At 52.9% G+C, this 18943-nt stretch overlaps 1 protein-coding gene across 5 annotated transcripts; it reads left to right on the forward strand.

Annotated features, from left to right (window-relative positions):
• The first annotated feature begins 23 nt into the window (after nucleotides 1-23).
• On the forward strand, nucleotides 24-16425 carry DNAJB12 (DnaJ heat shock protein family (Hsp40) member B12). 5 transcript variants are annotated; one of them, XM_036998797.2, is made up of 9 exons: nucleotides 24-251; nucleotides 6376-6547; nucleotides 7895-8040; nucleotides 9578-9763; nucleotides 9886-9965; nucleotides 11023-11132; nucleotides 12619-12791; nucleotides 13326-13477; nucleotides 14591-16425. In XM_036998797.2, the coding sequence occupies exons 1-8, from the start codon at nucleotides 119-121 to the stop codon at nucleotides 13445-13447; spliced, it is 1122 nt and encodes a 373-aa protein (XP_036854692.1). In that variant the 5' UTR covers nucleotides 24-118; the 3' UTR covers nucleotides 13448-13477; nucleotides 14591-16425. The 5 variants fall into 5 exon arrangements, with proteins under 5 accessions (XP_036854692.1, XP_036854694.1, XP_036854691.1 ...); XM_036998799.2 differs by having other exon boundaries at nucleotides 13326-13471; XM_036998796.2 differs by having other exon boundaries at nucleotides 13326-13423.
• Nucleotides 16426-18943: the final 2518 nt, after the last annotated feature.

Genomic DNA, 18943 nt, shown 5'->3' on the forward strand with positions numbered 1-18943 from the left:
AGGTACAGAGGGTTTATGTCATCATCCTGCGCCCGCCTGCTCCGCGACGTGCCGGCGGCTGGCGCAGACCTTCGTTCGGCCGGCCTCCCTCTCCCTGGTTCCGCGCTCGGGTTCCGCCATGGAATCCAACAAGGATGAAGCCGAGCGCTGTATTAGCATCGCCCTCAAGGCCATCCAGAGTAACCAGCCTGACCGGGCGCTCCACTTCCTGGAGAAGGCGCAGCGGCTGTACCCTACGCCGCGAGTTCGTGGTGAGTATGAGCTGCCGGACAGACAGAAGGGACATTAGCACTGATGGGGGGAATACGGGAACGGACCGACTGAAGCAGTTGGAGGAGGGGGAGGGGTGCCGACGGGCGGCTACGCCTGCGCACTTAGACGCGCGGTGGCAGCCGGGAAGTGTAGTTTTTCGCTCCCAAGCCTCTCCGGGACGCTGGACACCTAATGACAGGGGCAGCCGCGACTTCAACTTTCTGAGTGCTTGTGGAACCCTCTGAGATTTGGAGTTCCCGAGAATGAGAAGCGCTGGAAGACGTCGCTAAAGGAACTTACCTGGCTGCGAAATCGAACTACTTTTCCCAAGGGGCCATTCGGTGGCCCAGGGCCAGTTACCGGCCTGGGAAATATTACAGTTGGGGAATGTAAACATGAGTCCTCTTAAGGCGAAAATGGTTTCTAGAGAGGGAAAGAAGACTTCCTACCTTTGGACGGCCTGGAAAGGCGTCTCCACATTTTCACTGCCTCGCACATCTCAGGGCGAGGGCCGGAGACCACCCCCGCGAAACTAGAGGCTGTGTTTTTCCCCGCGCCACACCATCACCTTGGACGGTCTGTCCTGAGACCCGGCTCCGCAGAAGTTCCTGGAGCTTCTCCACCCGCTTGTGAGATTCTGAGCGAACGGCCCTGTTGGGGACGCTGGCCTCTGCCACCCCCAACTACCCTCCCCCGCAAGAGTCCATCAGAGGCCAGTCATATGGACGGCTGAGCGGCACCAGGCTGCTAAGCGGCCCTGGACTGAGGCTTCTAAACCAGCGAGGTTAGAGTGAGGTTGCCTCAACTACTCAGCACCTCACCTTACCCATCTCGCTTTCTTTTCCTTTAACCTAAATCTTTGAAGAAGTTTTCTTAACATGACCTGTAAGGGAGAAAGAGTAGTCCATTAAAAAGTGACAGGGTTTGTACCTGCAATCACCATTTAGTAAACCGTCTGGCATGTAACAGGTACTCAGAAGATGGAGTTCTCATCCTGACTGCTACCATGTGATCTTTCTAAGCTTGAGTTTCCTTAGTCTGGAATATTAGAAGGTTGGCGCAGATAATGTGAGTAACAGTGATTCCCATAGGGTTTTTCCCTTTAGAAAGCTCTTTCAAGTGCCATTATCTTACTTGAGCCTCCTGCCCTATCAGGGAGGCGGAGCAAAGATCATTACTTTGTTCTATAGATGAGGAAATACCTCAGATGGAAGGGACTTGCCCAGGATTACACTGCTAAAAATCAGAAAGTTCTACTACTATAAATGTTTACTAAAGGAATGAGATAAAATTTAAGAGCTGCAGTCAGCCTCCTAACCTTCCTTGCCCACATAATGAAATTTGGAAAGGGGAGCACTGGCAGACAAGGTAGTCTGGAATGCTTGAATTTTCCTCCCTCCTGGCTCTGCAGGTTGATCTGTGGCCTATTTGCCTTTTTTTGGAGAGGGTTTCAGTCTGTATTAGCCCAGACTCCTGAGGTAACCTGCTCTAGTTCCTTACTTAGAAAATAAGCCACACTGTGTAAGAGCAGAGCATGATGGGATGGGGGCCCTCCAGCTCTCAAAATCCTGTCTGACTCTGGGCTCAGGAGCAGACAGCCAGGGAAGGCTGGTAACAACATGGCCTGTGGAGATCTTTCTGTCAACAGGCTGCCTGGGCCAGGTATCTTTCCTGAGGTTCAAGCACTGGAATTTGGTAAGGCAGAAGAGTCACCTGCTCCATATTTGTCATTTTCATACTACTCTGGAAATATTCTTTAAGGCTCTCTGTAAACTTTACTTTGTGCCATGTGCAGCCCTGCATTGAGCTGACAAGGTTATGGGGTTAATTCAGGCCTGGGATGGGGAAATCTTAATTTTAAAAATATTAGGTAGTTGTTTACACTTAGTATTTGAGGTTTGAGCTTATTCCAGGTGTGCATTCGATGCAACAGACTTTTTTATTTTGTTTTGTTTGCAAAGCCCTCTGCTTGGTGCTCATTGGCATAACAGGGTGGGTAAGACATTATCCTGATCCTTCACCTCAGGTAACTTACTCTCTAGTGAAGGAGACAGTTATAGAAAAAAATTATATTGCAAGCCATAAAATGGTAACTGTAATTAAACACAAATTAAGTACCGTGTCACATGCTGAGGACTTAAGGATGGCATGGAAAATCCAGTCCCTGCCCTTCATGGGTTCGAAGTCTGGTATGGCGGAAGGGAGTGCTAGAGGGGAGGGGGGCATGGAGAGCAATCTTCTGACCGTTATATTGGGATAAGAGGCAGCATTTGAAGTACACTTTGGAGATTTGGAGAAGGACGTACTGGGAAAGACATGGAGGCTAGAAGCTGTAAAAGTTTTGGGAGAGGGGATTGAGCATAGCAAGATTTGGAGGCTGTGGAGGTGGTAATTTGAATCTAGAGAGGATTAAGGGGAAAGTGTGAAACATGGAGAGGAAGTTGGTGCAGACACAAAATTGGGCCATAGCCAGTGGAGACAGACAGGAAAACATCTGTCCTAAGCCAGTGGGCAAAGACTGAGGAAGCAACAGAGGGAGCCCCGGCTGGAAGAGGCAGTCCCAGGAGAGGGCAGTAGCCAGGCAGCCATGGGGCAGTGTGTCAGGGAGGTGGTAAGCTGCACTGGCACTGCTGCAGAGGCCACGAGAAAAGGAGAAGTCAAGAAACAAAAGGGGAGGATCCAGAGCGTGGGTAGAAGATTGGTCTTGGAGAAGTGGAAAGACAGACGGGTTAGGGTGAAAGGAGGCTCAGAGCAACCTTGAAGGGTCGAGGGACCTCACAGGATATGAGAGGACTTGAAACTTGTGCTGCAGGGAAGGCACTGAGGCCTGGACAGTATACTGTGGAGCAGCAGCCAGGCCCTACTACCTAGCAGATCACACGGCAGGGCTAATGGAGCCAGTCAGTCCCTTTTGGGGAGTTTCTATCCAGCACCTGGCAGCCTAGTAGCCATTGGCTTTGCCTGAGGCTTAGCAAAAATGGTAGAAGGTAACAAGTTTTCCAGGGAGCTGATGAGAGCATCCATAGGCCTCAGTGTCCCCAGCACACAGAGTGTTGGCCTGGATGATCTGGCAGCTCAGGCTGCCTAAGGCTCTGAAATAGCTGTCTCTGGGTCCAGGTGAGTCAGGAAGGCCAAGCTGGGAAGGCACGCACGTGGGTGAAGGGAGGATTGGTTGCCGAGTGATTTGGCATTCCGAGTCTAGAAGGGAGAGCTGTTCTAGTGCTGGAGAGGTCTGGTGGGCTGGTCCATTCAAGTCAGTCAGCCTTCAGAAGGCCCACTGTGCACGCAGCCCTTCCATTCACCTTATTTCACTGAATCTTATTCATCGCCTCAAAGCACCCCTATGAGAGTAGGGATCTTGTCTTCACTGAGGAATCTGATACCTTGACCAAGCCTATGTGGTTCATTAGCAAAGGAACCAGACTGCTAACTCCACCCCCAGGCTCTTTCCCTACTCTAGGCTCCCTTTCACCCTGAGCACGACAGGTACATAGAGCCTGGAAATAAAAGTATCAGTACAGGGAACACTCAGCTGGTCACTGGCCTAAGTTCTTTATATACATTTATCAATTGACTCTTCCAACTCTCTTGAGGGAGATACAGTTTTACATGGAGAAGCTAAATTAACTTGTCCAGGATGACCTGCTACCAAGTGGCAGAGCCAGGTTTGAACCCAGGCAGTCTGGGTGTGAGGAGGGACTAGAAATGCTTAGAAATGCTCTCAGATGCCACCAATCCCACCCCAGCTTTGGTCCCATCCACCCATTTCCCTCCTTTTTAAATATCTGCTAGCTTTACTAGGAAGGGGCAGAGTAAGATTTGAACCCAGCCTTGTACGTATAACTCCAGAACCACATTAAGCTGTTCTATCTCCTACTCTTTTGTGACATTTGCCTATCAGCCACTGTGCCACAAAGAATGTGACAGTGAGTCAGGATGAGGCAGTCACAGGCCTGGCAGAGGGGGTGTCCAGGCCACAAGAGAGACCTACTTTGTCAGCAAACAGAAATCTTGAATTGCCAACTCAAGCAGGAACCTTCTATGTGACCCAGAGCACATCCATTCTGCTTTGGGCTCTCTTTCTCTAGTGTAGGGATATTGGAATGGCTGCCTCCAGTAACTGCCCTCAAAAGCTTCCAGAATCTTCCCTGAAATTACTGGAGATAGTCCATCCTATTTCCTGGCAGATGCTCCTACAGCAAGTGAATGGCTGGTCATGTTATCCTTAGGGTACGTCCGCTCAGCCTGGACCACTGGGGCTTCCAGAGAAATTGAAACAAACAAGGTCTTTAAAAGCCCCCACGAAACCAGCAGAACAGCTCCTCCCTGTGTCACAGATTGATTGTGATCTCTTCATCTGCTGGTTTCTTCTTCACTATTGGTGCCTGACATGGACCTGGCGTCTGGGACAGCTTGAGAGCTCATGGTTACAACTGGCTCCAAAGCCTGCTGAGTCCTGAGACTTTGCCTTAGAGCTCCCCAGCCCCCACTGCCTTGGGTCCCTGCACCTCCCTGGCAGGCCAGTTCCCCAACCCCCATCATAGTATTAGAAGCTACTCATTTTGCACTTCTAGTCCGTCAGTCTCTGCCAGGTGCTTATGCACGCACGTTATTTCATCCTCATACCCCATTGTGAGGAAACTGAAGTTCAGAGAGATTTCATAGGTAAGTCAGGATCATATTGAAATGGCTGAGCTGAGATTTGAACCAGGTCTTTCTGAATTTCGCTTCTTTTCTATACTTGGAATGCCTGTGCTGGAAGAAGCTCCCGGTCAGACTCAGGTGGTCAGTGACAGCAGCATAGCTAAGAGCTTGGTTTTGGGAGCTAGACATCCTGAGGTCCGCATGCTGCCTACCCACCTTGTGCAGCCGTGGGCCAGGTGATCAAACCCACAGCTCCTTCCTTAGGGGGCCATGGTAAAGAGGCCCACCTCAAAGGCCACTGCCCAGGTTAAATGGGCTGATACTGCAGAGCACTGTGTCCACGCCTGCCTGACACATGCTCATTGCTCTTACTCCTCTCAGGGCACCCTCTCAGGGTTTGCTACGGGAGCCCTTCCTCAGGTGGGGCAAGCTCGGCTTATCAGCTCCTGTGTTTGGATTTCCCATCTGCTGACCTGGTGAGATCCTGTGAATTTGCTGAAATTAAGATAGTGGTGACTAGGTCACAGTGGTCCACTGGTGTCCCAGTGTTTTGCTCCAGTGATTCCTGCTCCAGGCCCCTTGGATGAAGCCCAGATGTGTCATATGTCATAGTGAAGGGTGTCTGACACCCAGCACAGTGCCTTGAACCAAGGAGGCACCTGGCACCTAGAAAGAAACTGGGGACCAGCTAGGTGTGCTGCTGTCTTTCCTAAGCACAGAGGTGCCCTGGGTCCCTGCAGTGCCCTGGATGCCTGGCTTCCCGGGGTATGGAACCTTAGGCCTGACTGGGGTTTCAGAACTGGTTTTAGGCCTGGAATAAATGGGCATAGGGAACTTTTCCAGAGATTCAGGCCCTTCCTCATTTAGTCAGCAGGAACCAAAACCTTAGTTTTGAGTAACTATGAACCTGTCTGAGGTGTCAGCTAATGCGCAGTGTAGACTCCAAACATTGGAGTAGGACATTTGACACAGCAGACATTTGAAAATGTAAAAAATAACAAGTAGCGAGCACAGCAGTTGTTTGGCCCTCTGGGGCAAGATTATCGCCCCAGTCCTGTTCACAGCTAAGCTAAGGCCCCCAGGAAGTCTTCCCAGCCGATCCCTGCTGACCCATATGGTCCTACTAAGTGGGGTCCCCATTGCAGAGAACTTCACCCATCTCGGCACTCAACAGAGGATGTCTGTTGAACATACTACGGATTTTCAAAAACCTGAAGGGCTGATAGTTTGTTTTTATGTTGAATTTTAAAATAACCTATAATCTGCCCACCCTGAGACCTGTGAATCCACAGAGAGCAGGGGACTGGGCCACTAGCCTCCCCACAGGCCAGATCAGGGAAGGAGCTAGTGTCTTTGCTGGAAGAAGACACAGGTGGCATGTGGGGGGTGGCTGGCCTCTCCCAGGACAGGCAGCCCCTCAGCCATGGCATGTGGCCTTGCTGGAGCAGGAGCCCTGAATGGCTTCCTTGCCTTGCACAGCCCTGATCGAGTCCCTGAACCAGAAACCACAGTCTGCCAGTGACCAAGCCCAACCCACAAACATGACCCACAGGAAAGGAGGTGGGGCGGACACCCCTTCGGCCAATGGTGAAGCTGGAGGAGGAGAGGGCACCAAAGGCTACACAGAGGAACAAGTAGCAGCTGTGAAAAGGTAGAGGGGGCTGGGCTGGGTGGGCAGAGGCTGGGGCCTGCAGCGCATCCTCCGCCTGGTGTCTCCCTGTAGTCTGGATGGGTCCTGGGAGGGTCCTGAGGTCCTCCAGCTGGTCGGGCTTACCAGGCCCACTCCTTGGGTCTCACTAGGCCACAGAATACAGTGTGGGAATCAGGGCTCTACCATCCCCTCCTGCCAGGACAACCCACAGCACAGGCTGGAAATGCTGACGCTGCTGGCCACTTCTGTTGCTGGCCAGGGTGGCGCTGACCTCTTTACACAGCTCTGTTTGTCAGACAGAGATGAGGCCTGGGCACCCCCTCCAGCTTCTCACTGACCCCCCACCCCCAATAAAGACCCTTTCACACAGAGCCTGTGTGGGGTAGGGTGGAGACAGGACACAGTTATTCCTCCAAGGCTTGGGCAGGCCCTACACGAAGCAGCTACCAGGCTGAGACAGTCCAGCCAGGGCTTCTCAGGAGTAGAAACTCCCAGCTTTCATTTTTCCCCAGGCTCTTCCCCAGCTGGCTTCAGGGACCCCTCCCCAGGCTCTCACCAGCTGGCTTCAGGGACCCCTCCCCAGGCTCTCACCAGCTGGCTTCAGGGACCCCTCCCCAGGCTCTCACCGGCTGGCTTCAGGGACCCCTCTGGGCATTCCCACATGGGCCTGGCTGCTAGTGGAAGATACTAGCAAGTTCCAGGTCTGGGATTCAGCCTGTAGGTGACCTAACATGGCTATTTGCCTAAAAGCATAAGCCAAGTTTGCTTTTTCTGACCAGACAAGCCAATTGGTTATAAGCAATAGAAACTGACTGTGGGGAGCTGGGAAGGCCTGGAAAAGGCCAAGAATCAGGGAGTCTCCAGAGGCCCCCGGAGTAAGAAGTGATGGAAGAGAAGCAGGGTTTCTCCAAGGCCCTGTGATGGAGTGAGTGGAGACCTGCCATTTCTGGCCTTTTTGTCAGCACTGAAGACTTGGATTGCCAGGAGAGGTTCCAGCTGGCTGAGCTTGAGACATACCTGCCCTTGGGCAGAGGCCCCTGATCGACAGACATTGACAGTTCTGAGGTTGCCTCCAGTGAGAGTTCTTTAGTGAAAGGATATGGTTTCTGAAAAGCACAGCAGCTGCCTCCTCCTAAATACTAAGTGTGTCCATCCCAGTTGGAGCTCCTGAGGCTGCCTTGTCCCTGCAGTCCGACGGCTGACCCAGAGGGGCTGTCAGCTAGGCCCTGTGGACCCCCCTGAGCCTGCTCAGTGCTGTGCCCGCACAGCTCACTCCTCCTCCGCCTCCCCTCACAGCCTTGGGCCCACATAGCGCTCCCCCCGCCATGCCTTTCTCCCTCCTGCCAGGGTCAAGCAATGTAAGGATTACTATGAGATCCTGGGGGTGAGCAGAGCAGCCTCCGATGAGGACCTGAAGAAGGCATACCGCAAACTGGCCCTCAAATTCCACCCAGACAAGAACCACGCACCTGGTACCACTGAAGCCTTCAAAGGTAAGCCGGCCTTGGTTTCCCTATGCTCTGGTGTTATTATCTCCTGTTCTTGGGAAGGAATAAGGGGCCAACACAGCTTTTCCAGGGAATGGAAAATCCCCCTACTACGCATACACCCATACATAGGATATACACTCCCGTAGCAAATTCACACCGCATGTGCTTACACGTAACACACCCAAGGGCCTGCAGTGGCGGGCATCCCTTTCAGCCAGCAGAGGGCAGAGTTGGTCTACTGGACCCACCCCAGCAGGCACCAGGTCTCTGTGGTGCCTTTTGCTCTGCACCTGAGAGAGGAGAGGCAGCAGTGAGCAGGCAGGGGCAGCTGCTTTCTCATGTTGAGGTTCTTCCCACAGCCTGCAGAGCCTGCAGTTGAAACTGGGAGATAGAATCCAAGAACTGGAACGATACACCTCCTTGGCAGTCTTTCTGCCCTAAAGGCCCATTGGTTCTGGGATGGACGCTTTCAGTTCTGGCTGGAATCATAAGCTGCCCTTTTGTTGTTTATATTTTCACTGAACCTGCCAAACCCTGAGTCTGTGCCAGCACTGGCTGCTCTGGCTCTGCCATTCCACATATTCCTCAGACACCTCTTCCCTGATGTCCACCTCTTTCCCCTCTGGACGGACCTTCAGGCTCACCTTTCTCTGGGAGGTAGCATGTTGCCTCTCCCAGCTTGGCCCAGGACCACAGCCAAGTGGGTAGCCTGTGGCCAAGTAGATCCCAAGACCTGGTGTCCTGTCTCCCGAGGCCTGCCCCGGGTGCTCCATTCCAGGCTGCTTGGGGTTGGGTCCCCTCTGCTGCCAGCCAGCCAGCCCCAGAGGGAGAAGGGGACCAGGAGTAGGGAGGCAAGGCAGCCGTGGCTTGTGTTGCTGCCTCCCGGACCTCCACCTGCAGCCTGCTGCGGCAGCACTGGGATGCCAGACCTGGCCTGGGACCTTGTCAGAATGAGAGGAGGACGGGTGTTCCTCCTATTCCCAGGGATCGCAGGCTCTGAAACAGATGTAGCTTGGAGAAAGTGGGCCACTTGAGAAGGAGCAAGAGACAAAGGGAGGCTCAGAGCTGTGGTCACATAAGGCACAGGCTTCCCACCTGCGGAGCTGTCATGGGGAGGCCCCAGGGCCCAGCAGAGGAAAGCAGCTGGGGCCTAGACCCCAGGGAGGAGAGGGCTCGCCCAGGCCACACTGCCCACTTGGAGCATCTCAGCTAGAACCCAGGGATTTGGCTATCCTGGCAGTGGCTGTTAGGAGTAAATAAGATAATGCCCATAAGGGGCCTGGCACGTAGAAAACACCAGGCCATTGTCATGAAGTGGAGAGCAAGTAGCCTGAGTATTAATCCTCTAGCAGCCCAGGCTGCCCATATTCCCTTAGCGGTACTCCCATGTGCCCCCCTCTCTGCACTTGCCCAAGAGCCAGATTTCCTGCTGGTTGCCAGGACTCCTGCTTCCTAGTACCTGAAGGAAGTGAGCCCTTGGCTGCCAAGGACGCCTCCATCCCCAGTATCTTCAGGCCTGACCTTTCTGCCTCCTTTCCAGCCATCGGCACAGCATATGCAGTACTTAGCAACCCAGAGAAGAGAAAGCAGTATGCCCAGTTCGGCCATGACAGGACCCAGGCAGCCCAGCCTGGCCACGGACACGGGGACTTCCACCGCGGCTTTGAGGCTGACATCTCCCCCGAAGACCTTTTCAACATGTTCTTTGGTGGTGGCTTCCCATCTAGTAAGTACCTCTACCCTCCCCGGGAGACAATTGAGTCTCCCCGGGGTGATGGTGGGAGACTGGATGCCAGCCTCACCCTTCCCCAGCAGCCCCACTCCTGACTCAGTCCCTCTGACCCCCAGGTAATGTCCATGTCTACAGCAACGGCCGCATGCGCTATACCTACCAACAAAGGCAGGACCGCAGGGAGAACCAGGGTGACGTGAGTGAGGAAGGTGCTGGGGAGAGCAGGGGAGGGTGCCAGGCCGCATACCAGGGTTAGGGGTCTGGGGAGGGGAGTGATATCCCCAGCTGTCTATTTTGGGATGGGCAATGTGCCCCTATAATGCTCAGCCAAGGAGCCATCTTGGGCCCGCCCCCTCTTGCCATTCTGCTGAGCGACACCAGAGGGAGCCACACTCCACATTGCCCACCAGAAAGGGGGCGAGGCCAGATTTTATGGCCTCTGTTGGGGTAGGTAATGCAGAAACTTCACCTACAGACAGATTGAATGTGAATGACCTTTGTGCAGTCCATTTGTTTTTAAGGCCAAAGTGACATTGTCCAAGCAATGGAAAGTTAAAACTTCATGTGAGAATTGTAAAGGATGACAACATAGTTGCTGACTTTTCTTGCTTCTTGTCAGCACTCTTTAAAATGTGTATAAAAGCTATAACAAGACAATGCATCAGACACATTTTGAATGCCACAGATTAAAGAGCTAGCTGACTAAAAAATACTGTGGACAACTGCAGAACATTTAAAACATGGCAGACGGGGGTTGCCTTTTGTTCTGATGGTGTGGCCTTATATTTTTACTTTCTCATTTTTTAAAAGTGTTTTGTGTGTATTTAATATTCAGCAAAACTTTTTAAATCACAATCACAGTGAATAAGTTTATAATTTTTTTTAACTGGAAACTTTATAATTGGTAATATATTTGTATAGTTCAAAATTCAAAAAGGTATATACAGTGAAAGTCTCCATCTAGCCCTGCCTCCCTGCCTCCTGGAAGCAGCCACTTCTGCTCATTTTTTTGGTTTTCCCTTATAAGCAAATAACCTTCCTCCTATATTTAACACTGGAAGCTGGCAGGTGGAAGAGCTTCTGTGTTGGGGAACCTGTGGGAGGGTGGGGAAGAGCATGATGTCGTGACCTGTTTGCGGCAGCTGCCTCCCACCACTTGGGCCCTGTTGTGCCAAGAGAACTCATGGTGACTGCGGCCAGCACCGCACCGGCACACAGGTCCAGCTTGAATGACCATTGGCTCTTCCCTCCAGGGAGGGCTGGCGATGTTTGTCCAACTGATGCCCATCCTTATCCTGATCCTCGTGTCAGCTCTGAGCCAGCTGATGGTCTCCAGCCCACCCTACAGTCTGAGCCCGCGGCCGTGAGTACCTGCAGCTGGGGACAAGGACAGGGTGGGGCAGATGGGGACTTGGCTAGCTCAGCCCCCATCAGGAGCCTTCCTTCCCACCCTGCAGCTTCTTGATCTTAATGCAGAAATATGGCTTAGAATCAACAAAGTATACTTTCCCTGCTGAGCTGAGGTGCTTCATCTTTTTAGAATCACAGTCCCTAACGAAATACAATGCAAACCACAGATCTTTCCCCTAGAACACTGCACATACACATGATTTTGTGTATGATTTCACAGACTTCAGCACGCGCGCGCACACACACACACACGCGCGCGCCACACACGCCCCATCTTACCTGCTGACCTTGATATAAGAATCTCTGAGCTTATGTTCTGGTTGGGAGCCCTGGGGCCATGTAAGAAAAGGAGTCAGACAGAGCAAGGGTGGTTTTGCATCTCAGCTCCTCTAAAAACGAAGCAGCTGTATGACCCTGGACAAGTTATAATATAATTTCTCTGAGCCTTGGTGTCCTCATCTGTAAAGTGGGAATAACATCATCTACCCGCTTGTAAAAAGTAAATAAGTAACATACATAAAATGCCAGGCTCATTAGAAATGTTCAACATTATTTGTTGCATGAATATATCATCTCAACCACCAATAATGACATTGAGCGAGTTATTTGGCCTTTTAAGATGTCAGCTGCCCTTATTTATTTCTAGCACCTGGCATAGTAACTGATAAGTAGCGGGTGCTCAGCTCCCATTGGTGGAAACCCTCTGCTCCTACCAAGCCACCTGGCTCTGAGAGGCTGGCAGCATCCCTTTCAGCCAGCAGAGGGCAGAGTCGGTCTACTGGACCCACCCCAGCAGGCACCAGGTCTCTGTGGTGCCTTTTGCTCTGCACCTGAGAGAGGAGAGGCAGCAGTGAGCAGGCAGGGGCAGCTGCTTTCTCATGTTGAGGTTCTTCCCACAGCCTGCAGAGCCTGCAGTTGAAACTGGGAGATAGAATCCAAGAACTGGAACGATACACCTCCTTGGAATCCCTTCTGTCTTTTTGTTCCTAAGCCTCTTAACTCTTGACTAGGAGGTCCTGGATAGGCAGGTGGGCCCTCAACAATGATTGGATGATTGGCTTAGGGGGTGAATGAGGCAATGAGGCACAGGGACCCAAGGTACACAGCTTGTCAAGGCGAAACCCAGACTCACTCCAGGTTCCCTCCTTCCCTGACCAGGGCCTCTTAGAAAGGGGCTTCTCCCTAAAAGCCCCTCATCAACAGTGTTGTAAGTAGAGACTCTGAGGGAGGGCTGGCCATTGGGCCACTTGGATGGAGGGGACACCCTGGCTTCTCTTCAGACCCTCACTCACTTTGGGTGGCATGTGAGTTCCTGCTATAGTTTAGGAAGGGAACAGCTACTCTTGTGGCCTGTGTGCACCTCCTACAGGGGACATTCCCAGAGCTGCCCTGAGTCTGGGGACCCGTGCCCACTTTGTGCCTGGTCTATTTCTGGTCAGGTCGGTGGGCCTTGTCCACAGGCGAGTCACTGACCACCTGAACGTCTTCTACTATGTGGCCGACACCTTCTCTAAGGAATACACAGGCTCCAGCCTCAAAACCGTTGAACGGAACGTGGAGGATGATTATGTCGCCAACCTCCGCAACAACTGCTGGAAGGAGAAGCAGCAGAGTGAGTGTGCACGTGCTGTGGGGCAGAGCCTGGCTGCAGCCCCCGAGGAAGGCCCTGCCCCACCAGTGGTGCATGGGCCCAGCCCCCAACCCTGCGCCAGCAAGTCCCAGCCAAGAGCTGGACTCCACCCTGTGTTTCCCTGGGGCTAGGAGCCAGGGGTCACCTAGAGATTTCCTTCAGCTTCCTGTAAATCACTGCAGTCAATCTGTCCCTTGACTGCCAGACGTAAGTATGTAGATAGATTGGAGTACATCTGGCCACCTATTGATTGGACACCTGGCTCTACCTGTGGGACCCTGGGGACTTCTGACCAGGATGACAGGTTCTTACCTTGGCTGGCCTCACCTATACTCTGTAGAAAGAGGCCACTGTCCCTCTCCCAAGTTGGGGCCATAGTCTTCCCCAAAGTGAAGCCAATTCTGCCCAGCTCTTGGGCCTGTAACAGCCTTCCTCCTGCCCCACAGGCCAGACAGGTACCCTGGTAGCCGGCAGGAGGTTCTGGGTGCGCCCTAACACTACCCAATTGCTTTGCAGAGGAAGGCTTGCTGTACCGGGCCCGCCACTTCGGCGACACAAATATGTACCACAAAGCACAGAAGATGAGCACCCCAAGCTGTAACCGACTGTCAGAGGTGCAGGCCTCCCTGCATGGATAGTCCTGGGACCAGCACACCACCAAGGTCCAAGTAGGAGCCAGGGCCTTCTCTGCCCTGAAACTCTTGGCAGCTCTGGCCCTGGTCATGAGGTGGAGGCAGGAGTGGGATTGGGGAAGCAGCCTGGTGATTTGGCACAGACTCCTGTCCCCTGCCTGACCTCCAGCCTGCAGAGCTGGGGCAGCTCTGGGTTATGCTGGGAAACTCAGGTTTGTTTCAGGCCCCTGGTGCTGCTCTCCACCCCACTCCTACCGTATAATCTGGCTCTGGGGCAAAGTGGGAGCCCAAGGCTGTAACTGAGGGCCATCATATTTCCTTGGTCTGCTTCAGCCATCAAGTCACCAGGGCCCTCTCTAAAGTGCAGCAGATGATTGTCTGTGTCCTGGTATTTAGGCCACCAAATATTACTGGGCCCAAGATAGCCACCCCCTCACTCCTCCCCTGACACCAGAAAGAACCACCCAGGCAGGGTTGGGCCAAGAGCCCTTCCTCTTACCTTCCCTCAGGCAGGAGGAAATGGAAGATGAAAGGGCAGCCTGCAAAGGGCAGGGGAGGGAGCTGACAGACTGGGAGCAGGAGAGGCCTGTGTACCCTGACTCCTCTCCCTCTGGCCAGATCAGAAGCACCCTGTAGAATGCTGCTGGACCTGGCAGCCAGGGAGCCACAGGCACCAGCCTGCCAGACATTTCACCTGTGGTCCGAGGAAGGGAACAGAAGGTCATGAGTTAAAGGTCGAATGCAGAGCTCTCAGCACAGAAGGGATGGGGGAAAAATGAAAGTTGCTGGTAGCAGGGCCCTGACTCCTTTAGCCCTGTGTGTGGGTAGTGGGCTCTGTTCCCAGCATTTGCCAGAGGGGACAGTGTGCGCAAGCCTAGAGGAGTGTGAGCAGAGCCAGTAAAGTTTCCTTTCTGTGTTAGTACCCTGTCCATCCCTCCTCTGCCTGTGTTACTTCAGCAGGGATCCAGCTACAGACGGCTTTGAGGCCATTTGCTGGTGCCTCAGGGAGTGTGAAACAGACTGCAGGAGGGAGATGGGGTGGGCGAGGAGGGCAGGACTGCGGCCAGGAGGCTGGTTTGTTCGTGTGGGCTAACTAGAGGCTCCGGACCGTGTGACTGCCAAGCTAACTGTTACCACTCTCCTCCCCAGACCATGAAATCCCTGGAGAATTTTTGGTGACCAGGCACTGAGCCAAGGTGATGGACTGTATCTTTAAGGAAAGATATAAAAAGAAAAAAAAATTAAAATGGCATTGGAGGCCGAACACCACACAACTGCCCTCTCTCTCGCCCAGTAAATGCAGAAGAAAGCTCTTAGGACAGACAGGAAAACCTGCCTTGGGGCTGCTTCCCCTCCTCCCAGGGCTGGCAGAAGCTCAGGATCCACATCGCCTCCCTCCTAGGATACAGAAACCATGGCAACGAAAGTAGAATGTAAAACTTGCAGCGAACATCTATGGGAAGAGCTGGGGGAGGGGGCGTCCAAATACCTTCTTCCCCCTCCCAGGAGCCGCCACCAGTAACCTCTGGGTGGAAGCCAGTCAGGGGCCCCATTGGCCAAGGGTACGGAGGAGCAAGGGAGGGAGCGTGCCCTAGGGGAACTGAGGGATGCGTGCATATGTATATATATCTATTTATATGTAGATAGCATATAGAGAGATATATACATATAGTCTTGCTTTTTAAATTATGCAGGGCTTTGTTTAAGTTGTTCAGCTGATTTCTTCCCTGTTTTAGAAAACAAGGCCTGAAAAAAAAAAAAGAAAAGAAAACAAGGCCTGGGGAAGGTAACCTGGTCCTTCAAAGGCTAACTTAGTTATAGCTGACACAACAAGGGGAGTCAAGTCATACATAGCTTTTAAAGTTCCCTCAACCCCAGCCTCTTTTTAATGGCAGCAGTAATCATGATAGAATAAGTCTGTAGAAAACTTTTGAAGGTAAAGCTGGTGGAAGGGAGCAGGCTGTTGGGGGAGAAAATGCCCCTAGGGCCAGATATCAGGTCAGTATTGAGTCATGGAAGAGGTTCCAGATGGCCTGTAGAGGTGGCAACACCCACCTCAAACTTTGGCCAGCTCAGGTGGGCTCTTTGTCCTGGTGCCCAGGAGCCCTCTGACCCCTGCCACAGAAAACAGCAGACCAGGTTCTGCCTAGCCACCCCATAGTCCCTAAGAAGGGTTTGCCTTATAGATACCACAGGGCACAGCTCTACTGTTGCCCCTGGTATTTCCCAAGTCATGCACCAAGGACTCCAGAAGTTTCTTCCTCCAGGAGTCAGCCAGGTAGTGCCCAGGACCCCTGGGTAGCAGCCAACTCATAAAGTCCATGCCTGCAGGCATCACTGTCTACGCCCACCCTAGACACAATGCCACCCAGCCTTCGCTTGCCCTTTGGATAAAGGATATACCTGAACCAGAGGGTTCTCTTATCCTTCAAATGAAGATTTTTCTCAAAACAGCATTTGCTGCCAGGGGATGGGAAGGAGGTTTTATTTATTCCCACAGTTTATACTGGGCCTTTTGGAATAACCGTATTTCCTGAATTCTCTGGTGGTGGTTGTGTCATCGAGCCTGCCATCTTCCAAAGCCTTACTTCCCCAAGCTGCCAGCCAGGAAATGAGAACCATCCTCCGAGTTTCTCTTGGCCCTTTTTTTTTTTTTTTAAGTATCCCAACAAATAGGATTTTTGCTGGGAAAGGAAGCTTGTTGAAGAAATGTCAAATCTGGTATTTGAACAAGGTCCTACCCTGTGACAAAATGGCCAGACTGGCCTAGAGAGATAAGAACTGGACATGTGCAAGAGTGCCCCACTCATGGGGGCCCCAGTGCTCTGCCCCCACCACCCCTACCGTCTGGTCTTGGTAGATGTCCCAGATGGGCTGAGCCATGTGCAATAAGAACATAGATCCTAAAGGATACCCTGAGAAGCTGTATTTCTTGAATTAGAATTCTGAAATTGTACATCTATAAATAAATGTTTATTATGTGATTGGCCTCAGTGGCATCTTCGTTGAGCAAAGGAACTGCTGTGCATGGTGAGGGGCACAAGTGCCTACTGCTAAGTAACACTCTCCAGCCTGTATCACAGTTCTGGTGACAAGCCTGAATGGCCCCCTCACCCGTTCCCCCAGCTGACAGCTACTTAGGTCACACGTGTTCCAGTGAAAGGGTAAGGGGCTCAGGCCAGGACCCTGAGGTCCCTGATACCAGTCCTGGGTGGGCAACCCAGGCCATGATCATCTCTACCCCGCCCCCCAACCTCCTTCTGCTGCCTCTCTTCATCCCTCAAATCCCATCAGACCTTCTATGAGCCAAATGATTCAGAACCTCCCTCCTCCCCAGCCTGAAGCTCGAGCCCACTCTAGAACTAGAGCAAGGGGAAAGTTTCCATCTCTGGCGGCACAGTCTTCCCAGACACCCTTCCCACGCTGCCCCCACAGACCGCCTGCCCTCAGAAGGTCGGAAAAGTTAAAATGTGGCAGCTCAAGTAGGGCTTTCCGTGAATTGAACGGCAAATCTGCCTGGGCCTCCCAGAGACAGGGCCGGGCAAGAGCGACTGGCGGCCAACGGCCCCTCCCGCTGCTGCTCCAACCAAAGACAGGCGGGCTGCCCGGTGGTGCCACTGCAGCCCGGGAGCCCATTGGCTGCCCCGCCCAGGGTCCCCGCAACCTGATCTGCCTGGTGTGCGCACCGCCTCTTGTGAGCTGCAGTTGGCAGAGGCGATGCCAGCCGCTCCCACTTATTCCCCATCCCTCTGCCCTAGTGTGCAGCTCGGTGAGCCAAAAGAGGTGGACAGGCTCCTGACTGCTGCAAAAAAGAGCCTTTGACAAGTCTCGCCACCCACTGTCAGGTGACATAACTGAGCCACCAGTCCATCCACGCTCCCTGGATCTGCCGGCTTATCTCCTCATCCCAGGCTGCCCCCGCCCGCCCCCTGCCCAACTGTAATCTAATCCCCCCAACCTCCAAGTTGCCCAGGTAAAGTCACCTGGCTAGGGCAGGCACACAGCAGTGCCAATTCTTAGGTAAATAGACTGTTGACACAGTGTTGATTCTGGAGCAAGTCAGAATCCTTACCCGATGTCACACCATTTGATTTGGAGGAGTCAGCCCATTTGCCAGAGCAGGAAACAGATTTGGGGGAGAGAAAGTGATGCTCACGTCTCCGTTAAGGTGTGCGTGTCTTTGGGGTCCATGTAGCAAAGTAATCATTCTGCAAGCATTTGTTGAACCTGAATTCACAGTCCTCAAGGAGATCGACCACATTCGTGCCAAGTAGAGTGGCAGAGGACATGAGTCCAGCAGGGTGGACAAGGGAAAAAAGCCACACTAAGGAAAATGGGACTTGATCTGAGGGGCCTGGGCTGGGGGTGAGCTGCACATAGGAGCAGGTACCCACTATCTTCTGGCATTGACAAAGGCGACCACCCTGCTGTGCACAGTGGCTTCTCTGAGTTGGCATCACCCCCTCGAGAGAGCATTGTAGATCAGTTGGGTATCAGCCCAACTGCCCCGCTGGATCCAGTTCCTAGCTGGGTGGCCTTGGGCAAGTCACTTGGGCTTGTCCTCGTCTTTCAAATGGGAGTCATAAACCCGGCTACTTCACTGGGATGCTGTGCGGAGGGAAAGGGTTATACATATACAGCACTTCAAACAGTGTCTAGTATGTAGGAAATTGTATTTAAGTGGTGGTGTTTATTCTCAGTCAACAAAGATGAATTGAGCACCCACTGGGCGTCAGGTCCTTTCCAGGCACAGAAACCACATGCGACAGAGACGGACTGTCCTGGGGGACCTGAGGAGGGTGAGGGTGAGCCATGTTCAGCAGAGCCCAGCAGGCAGAGGACTGTGATAAAGCAACCCTGGGGGCATGGCAGGTGCTAGCATCTCTGGCTGGGGACTCCTGATAAAGGAACTGGCATCTGTGAAGGAGATGGGAGTGTGGGCGGGGCTGGGGGCAGAGTGCTACTCTGGCCAGAGCGGGACTGTGTGAGGCAAGTCCTGGAGCTGGGAAAGTAGGAAGTGACCGCATTCAAGGACCGATACATAGGCCGGGCCTCCAATCTATAATTGTCATCTTGCCAGTCACATCCAGTGAGCAAAGAACTCTACTGAGAATGAATGAACTGGAGCCACTGAGCCCCTGCCCCCACCGCCCGAATCCTGGCTGTTCCCTATCAGTTCAGCTACATGTTTAACAAGCATTTCTGAGCCCTTCTTGGTGCTGGGCCCTTTCCTCAGGGAGAGTGACTCAGAACAGCAACCCTGTAAGGCTATCAGTGACGGAGATGGAGGATGGGAATGAAGGCAGGGGGCACCGGCAAAGATGGAGGCCTAGGTGGTGCCATTCACACTGTCGCCCCCTTCCCCCAGACTCTCATGGAGGGATGGTTCCCCAGGGGCAGGGTCCAGGCCTCCTGTCCCTTCCATAGCCCCCAGCCACTTGGGTAGGAAATACAGGTCCAGATAGGACAAGAGGTGTGAAGCAGGCACCCTTTAGGGTCCCC

This window comes from Manis javanica, chromosome 7 (assembly GCF_040802235.1).
Source record: "Manis javanica isolate MJ-LG chromosome 7, MJ_LKY, whole genome shotgun sequence".
In the NCBI taxonomy this organism is placed as follows: Eukaryota; Metazoa; Chordata; class Mammalia; order Pholidota; family Manidae; genus Manis; species Manis javanica.